Source organism: Aphanomyces astaci (assembly GCF_000520075.1).
Source record: "Aphanomyces astaci strain APO3 unplaced genomic scaffold supercont1.17, whole genome shotgun sequence".
Classification (NCBI taxonomy): Eukaryota; Oomycota; class Saprolegniomycetes; order Saprolegniales; family Verrucalvaceae; genus Aphanomyces; species Aphanomyces astaci.
Genome location: NW_009798280.1, coordinates 773847 through 786377, shown reverse-complemented (window position 1 = coordinate 786377; position 12531 = coordinate 773847). Strand labels below are relative to the sequence as shown.

At 42.9% G+C, this 12531-nt stretch overlaps 2 protein-coding genes across 3 annotated transcripts in view; one reads left to right on the top strand and one right to left on the bottom strand.

Moving 5' to 3' along the window:
• H257_08099 overlaps nt 1–3825 on the top strand; it is a 6708-nt gene extending 2883 nt beyond the window's left edge. The window contains exons 5-11 of one of the 2 annotated variants that reach the window (XM_009833882.1): nt 814–900; nt 969–1037; nt 1101–1172; nt 1323–1421; nt 1591–1949; nt 2065–2341; nt 3024–3825. In XM_009833882.1, coding sequence (XP_009832184.1) covers nt 814–900; nt 969–1037; nt 1101–1172; nt 1323–1421; nt 1591–1949; nt 2065–2341; nt 3024–3750 — 1690 coding nt within the window. In that variant the 3' untranslated portion in view covers nt 3751–3825. Of the gene's footprint in view, nt 1–813; nt 901–968; nt 1038–1100; nt 1173–1322; nt 1422–1578; nt 1950–2064; nt 2342–3023 lie in introns of both variants that reach the window. The other variant, XM_009833883.1, reaches the window with a different exon arrangement.
• Nucleotides 3826–5782: 1957 nt separating this feature from the next.
• Nucleotides 5783–10702, bottom strand: H257_08098 (hypothetical protein). Its single transcript, XM_009833881.1, has 8 exons — nt 10139–10702; nt 9718–10008; nt 9340–9488; nt 8086–8325; nt 6941–7090; nt 6815–6889; nt 6384–6626; nt 5783–6099 (listed from the first exon to the last, which is right to left on the bottom strand). The coding sequence occupies exons 1-8, from the start codon at nt 10626–10628 to the stop codon at nt 5815–5817; spliced, it is 1923 nt and encodes a 640-aa protein (XP_009832183.1). The 5' UTR covers nt 10629–10702; the 3' UTR covers nt 5783–5814.
• Between the last annotated feature and the right edge of the window lie 1829 nt (nt 10703–12531).

Genomic DNA, 12531 nt, shown 5'->3' with positions numbered 1-12531 from the left:
TGTGAAACGCTAACTTGGTAAATCAATATCAATTGTGGTTGGTTGAAACTATTGTGAAGGTTGTATATGTCGTAATATAACGGTAGCCGAGTTTGTTGTCACACTAATTGGAGTCCCATGGACGAAATATGGTTGCACCAAGAAATATGATGTGATTCGGGTGGTGGATATGATTTCTTTTGATTGGCCCATCGATATACTGATCTCCCCCCTTAAACGAAACGGGGTAAACTTGATAATTTTTGAAACTTTATATTATCCAACCATATCGGAAGGTGATGACTTTTTCAAAATTCGAACACTTGAATCGTTTGGCATTGAAATGGATGACATCATTTCCACTGTGAGAAACTGCTGGAGACGCACTGGCATACTCAGCTCTGACTTGGAGACGCCCAGCGCTTGAATGCATGTATAAATGGTTGGTTCAGACAGCCTGCAAATACCTGTAAGAGTTAATTTACTGTGTGAATTGCATAATTTGCTCCGTTTCGTTTAAGGGTGGAGATCAGTATATAGTGTGTGTCGATAAAAATAAAAAACCAATAACAAAGGGGTTTTTAATTTAATAGAACCACCCCACATTGTAGCTAACCAACTAAAAATTTTAATACCAGTAGGTACTGCAATAATCATTGTAGCTGCTGTAAAATAAGCTAGTCTATTTGAAATTTGTTTTTTAAAATATTATTACTTAAATTTAAAGTTTTATTTATTAAATAAAAAGAATTATAATTTATTTGATTGGCCATTCACTCGAAATGTCGAATCGAATGGATACGAGGATTGACTCATGATATGTATACTTTTTAGCCCCTCTCGAACGGCATCAACGGCCGCGTTGAGCTCGGAAAGCAGTGACGGTGACGATATTGGTGACGATATTGGTGACAATGAACAGTACGTACACAATGAAGACGTACCAGCTATGTATTGGTTGAATGGACGGTGGTGGTGGTTCGATTTAGAGCTCAGAACGACGTGAAAGAACCGAGTTCCGACACCAGCGACGACGACGAAGACCATGACATGATTAGGTATCCCGTCGTGAACGTACTCGTCGTCATCCTAATGTTGTAATTTTGCTTGTGATGATATAGCAGCAGGAACAGTGTCGCAGATCCCGTGGCAGGTACTACGAATCTCCCATCCAACGCCCAGATTCGTACAAGGTACATATGTACTATATATATATATATATCTTGTATATACATATGTACTATATATATAAATATATATATATCTTGTATGTACTATATATATAGAGAGTCTGAGAACTCTCGTCCCCCATTCTAATAACGTCATCAAATGCCTTGTTGTAGCCATGTCGATGGCAATGAGAGTGGAAATGAGAGTGGAAATGAGAGTGACGTTGCTTCCACCACACACCCTGCATCAACCCCGTCTAGTCGCCTCACGTTGTAAGCCATTTTGTCCAACTTGATCCAGTGATATATATATATGGATACATTTTGATTTATATACATATTATGATGCTTTTCACATCCACATATGGACATTTGAGTCAATGGGCCAATCAATAGCTGTTGATATTCCCATCATATGTTTTGCACAAAGTGAAATTCATAGGACCGACGAGAACGAGCGGCGTCGTCGGATGGACGCAAATGCACGTCGTCTGGCGGCGATAGCTGAGAAGGACCTAATTAGAGCAAAAGCAAGCACAAATACGGTGGCAGTAGCGGCGGCCAATTCCAAGATCACATTCGACAGCGACGGCGAAGCACAGGCCGAGGTGGTGGCGCCGTCTGTGGGCTTCGGAGATGATCCCATCATAAACAAACAGAAGAAGGCGCTGTTTATCGAGTCTGACGAGTCTGATCATGAGGACAGTTTATTGGGTGGAGCCAACTCGTCGGTGGCCTTTCGCCCCGAGTTTGCTGGCGTCGAGGGCAAAAAATTGTTTGATTTGCAAAAGCGATTTGGCGGTATGTTATATGACTGCCGTGTCTTGTATGATAGTGTATTGCATGTAGGATATATATTTTAAATTTTGGATGGGGGTGGAGGTTGTTGGCTGGGTTTTGATTGGTGGATATGTAGGCGACGATCGATTTCGATTGGATGAGCGGTTCATGGACGAGTTTGCGGGCGACGATGGTGATGACGTGGCAGCAGCCCCACCAATCAGCGTGGACCCTGTGGACGACTCGATCCAGGCGTGGAAAGTGATAGACGACCGTGACGTGGCAGCCCAGCAGGCCGAGGAAAAAGCCGAGCAGATTCGCGCGCTGGAGATGCTCCAGGATTTATTTCCCGACATGAAAATCGACAAGGGCAAATGGACCATGGGCCAAGTGCCTGATCAAAAACAACTCGGGTATGGAGAGTTAGTTGTATATATATATATTATTTAGTTATGTATATATATATATATATATATATATAACTACATATATATATATAGTATTTGGTGAGGATGCATGTACATGTGTAGCGTTTTTTGTTGGGGTCGATACGACGTTTATATAGGTGTGCTTGTGTAGTATTGAAATGCATATATATATATATATAGATATTTGTGGATTGACGACACAAGTAATGTATCGACAATGTTATATAAATATATTTGTGCGCATATATTATATATTTGTACTGGTGGGGGTATATATATATAAATATTTGTGGAATAACGACACAAGTAATGTATCGACAATGTTATATACATATATTTGTGCGTATATATTACATATTTGTACTGATGGGGGTATATATAAAAATATTTGTGGAATAACGACACAAGTAATGTATCGACCATGGGAAGGATCATAGTGATATATTTTTTGTGGGATTGGTGCAATTTGCATGCTGGGCTGGCCGTGTAGTTGGTTTGGATATTTGGTCGTGAAGGAATTCAGTCATTGGAGGAATTCATGAATTGGATATCTAAAATACGATATCTATAATATATGATACTATGTTCAATATGATATATCTCCAATACGATACCTACAAATATATATATATATTTATCACCGGTGGTGCGTTGTCCATGTAAATAGATGGCTTGCGTCGATGCGTCGGTACGATCCTCGAGATGCGGCGGCGGCGAAAACGATGGAAGCGGTGGCGCCAACTGACGAAACCACGTCTCAGTCCCGTCGTCACCGTGACAACAATGATGACAGTGAAAGTGACGATTTTGAGACGGGGACCACGGCAAAGTGGACCGACGCGCCGCTGCCGCCCGTGTCCACGGAACGCTACTTTACGGCCACGTCCGACCTCTCGACCATGTTTTCACGCGTGCGAGCCAACTCGGAGGATGGCGACGAGATGGAGCCGGCTTTAGATGGCCTCGCAATCAGTGCAGCCCAAACATCGTCCGTGTTTAGCTTTGCATCCATGTTTGAACCCCCCGTGGAAAACGAGGCTCAGGACTGGTCGACTAGTTCGACTGCTGACGACCACACGAAAGCCAACCACGGCGACGATGAGGCGTGGCATTTTGCCAAAAGTACCCGGGATGACGACGGCAGCACGGACGGGGAGAATGAACAAGAAGAGGAGGAACAAGGATGCGCGACAACGGCGATCAAGCGACCGGTGGCCGAAGTGCTCGCGTTTGGACGTACATTTTTCAAGCCGGAACAGTGGACCCCCGAACACGAAGCTGCGTGGGTGTCGATGCGAAAGATATACACGGTGGACTTTCGACGAAAGCACAAACAGGCGCTGAAAAACAGAAAAAACGCCAAAAAAGCCATGTCGCGCCACCCTAAAAAGTAATCACGAACACATCATCGTCGGGTATCAGATTTGTTTGACAAGAATGCATTGACCAAATGAATAATCATGCGTGAGTTGGTGGTATACATACATTCTAGCGTACGTATTCAATTTTGAATAGGATTTCAAAACTCTAATGTCCTGTTGAGACGAACGTTCGTACAGATGTGATGCATACATGTACATACATGGAGCTCAAGCAGCGCTACAACATGTATTTAGTACCTCTTGAAATGAATAAACACACCTGTTTACAAAACCAATTCTTGGCCGAATTGGGAGACTTTGTATGTTCAATGAAGTATTGGTAGATAGTTGTACTAGGCCCTAGATCTCGTGGATGTGTGCATCTTTAACTTGAACATGGTTGGGTCTATTCAACTGGCGTGGTGTCCAGGAAGGCAATTCAGATTTGAGGTGATTTTGAACGACACACAGGTCGGATGGCGGCAAGTCGTATGTCAAAATATTCCGCCAATCATAAGCTATCGTTTGTTTCTTTTAGTTTTCATGGCACTGTGATAGGTCAAGAGTTGCGCCCGAAAAACTGTATGGGTCTATTTATGTGGCGCGGACTGTAGATAGTATGGTCGATTTGATACAAATTTGGGGAGGGGTGCAATCGAATCGTTGCGCCGACCAAACCGATCCACAATCGATCTGATTGGTTGTTGAATTTAATTGAGAAGGTTTTGATTGGCTAATAATTTTGAGCTCATCTGAAGTAGCCAATCAAATCGATTTAAATTCCAACGAGAAACCACGCCACAACACGAAATTTCACTCGAAAGCACAATAACTTGAAACTGAGAATAAATATCAATATATTTAGAGGCCGTCTAGTAACCTGAAATATTGCAATATTCTCGCCCAAAACACGCCATTTTGGGACCGAATTCAATAAATCGGATCAAAATTGATACACGTCGTCCTAGAAGAGTTTTAACCGAAATCCAATAATTCCAAGCGGGAATTACTACTAGTAGTACTAGTTGAGGAGGTTTCAAAACGCCATAACGTGACGGATCAGTGATTTGCCGATTTTTAGCTCCATACAATCAACCATATCTGGCGAAGTTCAAATTATCTCGACGTGAAAGTTGCAGTCCCGAACTCACCTTTTTGAGCTTTATATCATCGCCCGAATACAAATCAAGTATGAGAGTTTGGATCAGGGCAAATAGAATGTCAAAGTTAAGCGCTCAAACAGGCGATCGGCCGAAATTGAACCTTGTATTCAGTATGGGAATTTTACCCCTTCGATCAAACAAAATTATTGATTTCTAGGGCAATATTATATGTACGCAGTAACAATATTTACTTGATTTGAAAACAGACGAGCCCCACTTTAAGTTAGTACTATTCCCACCATAAGGTTTGAAGGTGTAGGCTTATATTTTATCCAATCATATAAATTCTTGAATTCTATTGGAAATAATTAACTTTGAATGCACGGGAATCGTGGCGAACATGTCGAGTTGATTTACTAACTGGAAGTACTACACAGTAGTACCCGGTAGTAAGGGAAAAGTCTACACTGTACCTACTACGCCGTACACCCTACTACTGTACACTGGGGTAGTATGGGATAATTAGTTTCAGAAATATCAATGAGCCAATCCAAATCGATTTACCTCCATTTTTTTCACGATTTAGACAACGTCGACAAGGACCTCTTTTTTTTCTACTTTTGGTATAGTGGGTAGAGTAAAAACATCGCAGAAAAAGTGGCAAAAACATAAGAAACTGCTCTTGGAACGACTTTTTCATTTGCTACAAATATCTATGTGGAACAGGCCCTAACTCGTTACTACGTACTTCGAAGTAGTATATAAGAACAGTATAGAGTTTTGGGGTTGGTGGGGAAGTAACGAGTAACGCAACCAACAGCGACGACGGTAGCAAAAGGACTAGAGTATTGTCGCTACCTACTAGTACTATGGTTCCATCATTTTTTGTACTGTATGGAGGGGTAAATCAATGGCAAGTCTGCACGGCTAGAAGGTATAAACCGGGGTACTTCTACTACATAGCTAGTACTGGTACGCATTTATTATGGTCTGCTTATGCAATTGATTGCTGCAAGTCGAGGGTGCTGTGGCGTCTGTTGCCTCGTTTGGGGAACAAAACGTCGTCAAAGTTGGACTTGATGAATTGGGCCGTGATCACGGGCAGCGGGAGGTTGCGGGGGCAAATCACGAGCGCAACTTTGGTCAAGTTTTCAAGAAACTCGGGGTAAATCATGTCGGAGTCCATCGCAAACGGATCGAGGTCGTCCGAGTGTTGCGGTGCCACGTCATCGTCGTTGTCACCATCGCGAACTTCAACTTCGTACGCTTTGCGAATGGCCTACAAACACTTGTTTGTCCAAATATATATATGTATTGTGAATTCGCTATATTAACTTTCAAACGCTGCGTGGTTTGTCGAATCAAAATATTGAATCACGCTGGAGGAGTTCTGATTGGTTGACTAAACTTGTCCTTTTTGAAAGTGCCAATGAAATCTACTCAAAAATGGATTCGCCAATAGCGTCGTCGATTCGTGATTCGATTCGGCGGCATGATTCAATTCAACGGATATCTCCAAATTTGTGCCGAATCCACAATACATTTTTTTTTTTTTGGGGGTACCTTGAGCGTATCCCGGATGCTAAGCTGTTTCAACACCCCATAGTCTTGCAAGAGCTTGACAAAGCTGCGCACCGTCATCGCGATATCGTTCTCCGGCGTCAGCGTACTACTCGACGCCATCGTCGCCGCTCCGTCCTGGGCGGCATATTGCAGGTACACTAACTCCAAACTCTCGTGGAACTTGTGAAACACAGTCTGCATTTCAATGCTGTGCACTTGAATCTCCAGCGCTTCGATGGGTGCCTAAACACAATAAAATCTCCAAGTCTACTACTCATCGGCCCTTCTTGAAACGTAACTATATATACAATAGTTTTTTTATATTTATAAATATATAAAAATATAAAAATTTATCTTGTATAAAGACATGCGTTCTATATTTTTTCTAGCACACATATATCTCATACGACAAGCGATGGTGATTTTCGTACCATGGGGGTAGCTGCATGGTCGTGGATGTAGTTGTCGTACAGTTTTGTAAACGCATCCGCCACCGACATGTGAACCTAAAGTGCAAGCACTTTTAACTATATTATTACTCGTGCCAGCCACTAGACCTCGCCGAGCTCGAGCGCGTCATCCCACGCCACGCGCACGAGGATTTCGCAAAACTCTCTGAACAAAACCACCCGATCTGGGTCATGGACGTCGGTCCACTTTTCCCGCGGCGTTACGATTGCATCCAATGCCCGGGAATTCGTGCGCGTCTACAACATATATATATATATATATATATATATATAATTTTTGATTGTTCACCTTTTTGATCATATGGTTGTGTGTTTATATTCTAAACTGGAGCGATATCGAGAAGGAATCGACACAACACCAAATAATCAATGTACACAAGAGAATGCATCGGCAGAAGGATTTAGCGAATCAGGTTGCTGGAAACAACCCTCATCAACGTCGAATGAGTGTGTGACTTCAATTCGTGTGAATACATACAATCACCACAGAACCCCTTTGTACAGTACATACAAAATTATGTACAAAGAAAATCGATCGATAGATTTGGCGAGGCAGCACAAAAGTCAGCCAAATTTTGGGTAAAAAGGACAATATTAAAGCCACTCTGGCTGCCACAAAGAAAGCCAGAAAACACCTCGTTTTACAACGTTTCGGAAATATTATGACCATTTTTCAAATTACAGCATTTGTGTGTTTGACTACCAAATCTGACATATATAAAGTGACATTATACGTCGAATTTTAAATGTTTTCTGACAGAAAAAGTTTGAACTGCAACTGTCCATTTTTTACCTACTCCAAAGTATATACTACGTAGTTCATGTTATTCTATCGATAGTTCTCCTTCCATCATGGCATCCATAGGTCACATCAAAATATTTTCTCACCTCCCATTTGAAAAAAGAATTCTCTGTCAGAATATTATTTGACATCAAATTATCCGTGGCATCCAGACTCGGCCTTCGCCAATAATACTCGTGTACATCGCGTCAACGGCAAATTGCCCATTTTGGCATATTGCCCTTGGGTATCTGGGTAGGTACCTAGCTATGTAACGTTCTATGCAAATATCGATGGCAACATTGCCCTTGAGTACTTTGCTACGTACTAGTAGTCCTCAACTATCCGTTTCAATAGAAACTACACATCAATTGATCGCTCTCTCCTTGAGTCAACGATAATACAAATGCAACCCACTCGGTTATACATATATATATATTGGTCATCCTACCTTTCGCTCGCGCTGGACTCGAAGCCGCTTGACCGCTTTGTTCTGGGCGTTCCGCACCACGAGCAGCTTGCGGTTGAGTTTGCCCATGCTAGCATTGAGCCGACATTCCACTGCAAATCGCCACAGTTCCCTCATTTCCATGAGCACATTGTTTTCACTCGTCGCGTGCGGCGTCGATGTGCCGGCGCAGGACGCATAGTGGCGGTACACATTGCGCAAGTCTGTGTTTACGCGAAGCACCTGTCGAACGAAGAACCATCAGGGTATGGGAAAAAACTTAATTGGTGATAAAAGAATTGGCAATTCAATATTGTCGATTTGATACAAATTTGGGGAGGGGGTGCAATCGAATCGCGCCAGCCAAACCGATCCACAATCGATCTGATTGGTTGAATTTCATCGAGAGAGTTTTGATTGGCTAATAATTTTGAGCTCACCTGAGGTAGCCAATCAAATCGATTTAAATTCCAACGAGAAACCACACCACAACTCGAAATTTCACTCGAAAGCACAATACAGAATAGAATTGATTGTACGTGCGGGACAATTATATTGACGAACCGAAGTCGCCAATGAATTTTATTTCGAATAAAACCTTTCGACCAATCAAATTGCAGGTGGGTGTATCCGGTGCATTGCCATGCTTCTCCATTGCACAAAGAGTTCAACATTGTATCTGACAGATTCACAGTGAGTATAGTTAGGTTAAGTAAAACAACGTCCCGACGATTTCAGGTAGATTTAACATCGTTAGTCGAATCTACCGAAAACACCAAATTTAGCTTGAAAGCACAATATCCCATACTACAATACTTCGCGGGGTATTAAACGTGTGCCAATACAATATTTATATCTGAGTTTTTCTATAAAAAAATACAATTGTTCATGTAAATAATTGACAAGTACTCTGGAGTACTACTACGTAGTAGACAATTCAATAACGTTACATAGAATTTGTGGCAATTCGCGATGCCATGCAATCGTTGTCGTTCAATAATTAGGATATATCTTATCTTTTTGTATCCAAGTAATACACTTCTCCGGAGTAGTTCAATTTAACTAATCGACAAATAGACAATACAATATATATACATACTGTACAATACTTGTCGTTCGCCAACCCATGCAATACAATATTTAATAGTTTTCAATCGGGTCAATTTCTAAAAAAATATTTTTTATTTCCCATACCCTAACCATCCCATATATGATTTGATTGGACGACAAGTACAATCAAACACATAATAATCGTACAGCATGTTGGACGGCTTTGAGCCCCCGCGCGCGCTCCTTTTCGTCGCCCCGCAACAAATCGTCCACGTAGAGCAAAATGGTGGGGATCGTGTCCGACGACTGTTTGCGGTTGTCGTTCAAATCCACCATGCGGTCATGGACAAACTCTCCTGGAACGGTCCACACAAGTAGCCAGAATCCGATGAGATGTGTGTGTGTGTGAACGAACACGAGAGTATCCAGAATCAGATTTGTCGATTGTACGAACCCCCCCAGCCTCCGAACGCTTTCAAGCAAACAGTATATCCAGCCCCCATCAGGTTTCATTTTCAACCGAGACGTACGCCAAGTAGTCCAAATCGACAAGACAAAAACATATACCCCGTACGATGCCCTTACCTTCGTAGATCGTGCCGTCTTCAAAGAAGAATAACCCGAGGCCGTTCTTCACGTTCGTATCCCAATGTCCTTCGTATCGAGCCCCATTCGCATAGTAAAAGATGCCGTAGCCGTCGCGCACACCGTCGGCAAACTCGCCTTCGTACCGGTTGCCCCGTTTTTCCGTGGCCTTCCACACGTGCACCCCATGTCCATGCTGCTTGTCGTCCAGCCAGCCGCCGTCATATTTTTCCATCCTGTCGAACCAGTGCATTGTGCCTTGACCGCACTTGACGCCGTTTGCCCAGCGTCCTACGAAATGTGTGAGCTTCCCCCTCCCATCTTTGTTTGAATATGCTATGTACCCCCCCTACTAGTGTGATCAATACTATATATACCCTACTACTATTATTACTAGTTGTAGTAGTACCTACTGTCGTACCTTCGTAGACGTTGCCAGTGCCATACTTCATCGTGCCGTGGCCGTCGCGGACCCCTGCTTTCCACTCGCCATCGTACTCGATGCCGTTGTGCTCATCGTATACCATCCGCCCAAGTCCGTCCTGCTTGCCGTCCACCCATTCGCCCTCGTACGTGGTGATCTTGTTGCTGCTTTGGAAGTATCCGTGGCCGTGTCGCTTGCCCCCCTTCACGGCCCCCTCGTACCAGCTCTCGTCTGGCCACACATACTTGCCCGACCCTGAGATCTCGTTGTACTCAAAGTCTCCTTCATACACTACTCCATCTGGCCACTCGAGCCGCCCTCGTCCGTGCATGCGACCGTCCCAGAACTCGCCCTCGTACACCTGACCGTTGATAAACGTCGCGTGCCCGTGCCCGTGAAAGCAATGGTTGGCGTTGCGGTCGCCGTCGTATTCCAGGATGATTAGCGCCGCCAGCCCAGGGTCTAATGGAAACTGCGGAGCGGCCATGAAGAGAGCGTATCTGATGCGGAAAGGAAGCTGCTGGTTTGAGCGAGGGGTGTGTGCGTTTTGGCGAGCAGGGTGGTTTGGCGGTTTCAAGCGAAGAAACGGCTCGAGCAGTTACGGGTCGCCAGCATCAAGTGAAACGATTTCACGCTTATTTGTACCAGGATTGGATTTCAGGGTCATCATCAACATCCGAGTTGTTTACTGTTAATTGCATTTACAGTTATTGTGTTTTGCACCTTTTTTGGCAATGCCAGGGTGAACAAGTACTGGTAAATTCATTGTTTAAAAATATAAGGCTTAAATGACGACTAAAGTAACGTGAATAACGAACGTTTCATACGTTTTGTCAATTTTGCGAATTTCCATGTTTGGCTTCTATTATAGTCGATTCGTCTTGCGCTAAACTATCGATTTATAGAGCTATTTCACTGATAATTTTCATTTGAAGATTTGTATGGAGCGGTTTTGGACCTCATATTTTTTACAGGCTTTAGCTGATGCGTACTGTAGTAGGCAAAAAGCGTCCTCGATGCCCTCGACCACTGTCGAGGGCATCGAGGACGCTTTTTGCCTTTTATAGGGGCCCACATTATAAAAATCTATGAAAATTTGCATGCCTGTGTATATTTTAATTACGTGAATTCAGCGCAGGTGATAGCTAACTCTATAACTTACTGTACATAATACAGATTTCGCAAACGCCACTTCTATTCTATCCGCAACCTAAAATTTAGAACCCAGATAGGTTGCAACCTTGTGCAGTGCGAATTTCGCAAATCGTCCGCTGTAAATTGGTGTTATCCAGAAAACGTTATCCAATCAAACTTGGTTATTATTCTTGGCCATCATCACTCAATGTCAATAATGATGCTGGCTGGAGTCCCTCTGTAAATGACACTTCCAACGCATACAAAGGCGAGAATTGTACGCCTACAGTCGGATTGGAGCGTACTAGTTGGATTCTCGCCCAGCACCAATGAAGCGTTACCATCCTACCCACTTGCAGCATCATTGTACAGATAATCTGGTTTCGGGGTTTCGCCCGCGAGGTCGACGAAAGACTTCACGTCATTCTCGTGCCAAGACAAAGTAGTGAGGTCCTTCGAGAGTATGTAAGGACACCGTGATTAGAGCGACGTCCTTCTACCACAAATGACATACTCATGAGACTCTAATGCGATTCACCTCGCTATCCCAGGCTGTCGCCATGGATGGTACCAGTATGATCAAACAAAACACAAGCGCATCCGGTTACACCAGAAAACCCACCATTTATGCGGATACAGCAAATGAGGAATCCGCTGCAAAATTGGCAAATTTTACAGCGGCTTTATTTATTTATACTTGAAGTAACAGGTTCAGTTCTATCCTTATCGAATTTGAGAGAATAGGTTGCGGATAAAATAGAACTGACGTTTGCGAAATCTGTCTAACTGTAAAATAACCTTCGAGAACTGCTTAGTTTACGAACCGAAATACTACGGCGGACAATTTAAATTTCAACAGAATAACTCATGATTTTAGCCAATCACGACACAGTATATGAAGGCTAGTAACACTGCTAATACTCCTACAGACAATAACCGTTACAATTCATTTTTATGTAGTGAAATGCATTTTGACAGCATGCACCAAGTAATATGAATCTGACCATATTTTATACTTCCTCTGTTCCACGTTACTGCCGACATTAGCTCAACAGGTTTTCGAAAGAGCTCTAATATTGAACTTCCCTTCGACCCCAACAAGTTATTTTCGGACCAAATTTAATGAATCCTACCATTTCTGAAAGAGAATAAAAATATAAAGGTAATGTCTATTAGCCGTAACGCGCAAATCAATCAATTTCACGCTGTAATTTTGAATCGTCATCGGGCATCAGAAAAATATATAAAAATAATCG

Coding starts and splice junctions, on each gene's coding strand:
- H257_08098 (XM_009833881.1), bottom strand. CDS start 10,628: ATGGCCGCTCCGCAGTTTCCATTAGACCCTGGGCTGGCGGCGCTAATC. Junction 6,627..6,814: donor ACCATGCAGCTACCCCCATG/GTACGAAAATCA, acceptor TATTGTGTTTAG/GCACCCATCGAAGCGCTGGA. Junction 6,100..6,383: donor GCATCCGGGATACGCTCAAG/GTACCCCCAAAA, acceptor AAGTGTTTGTAG/GCCATTCGCAAAGCGTACGA.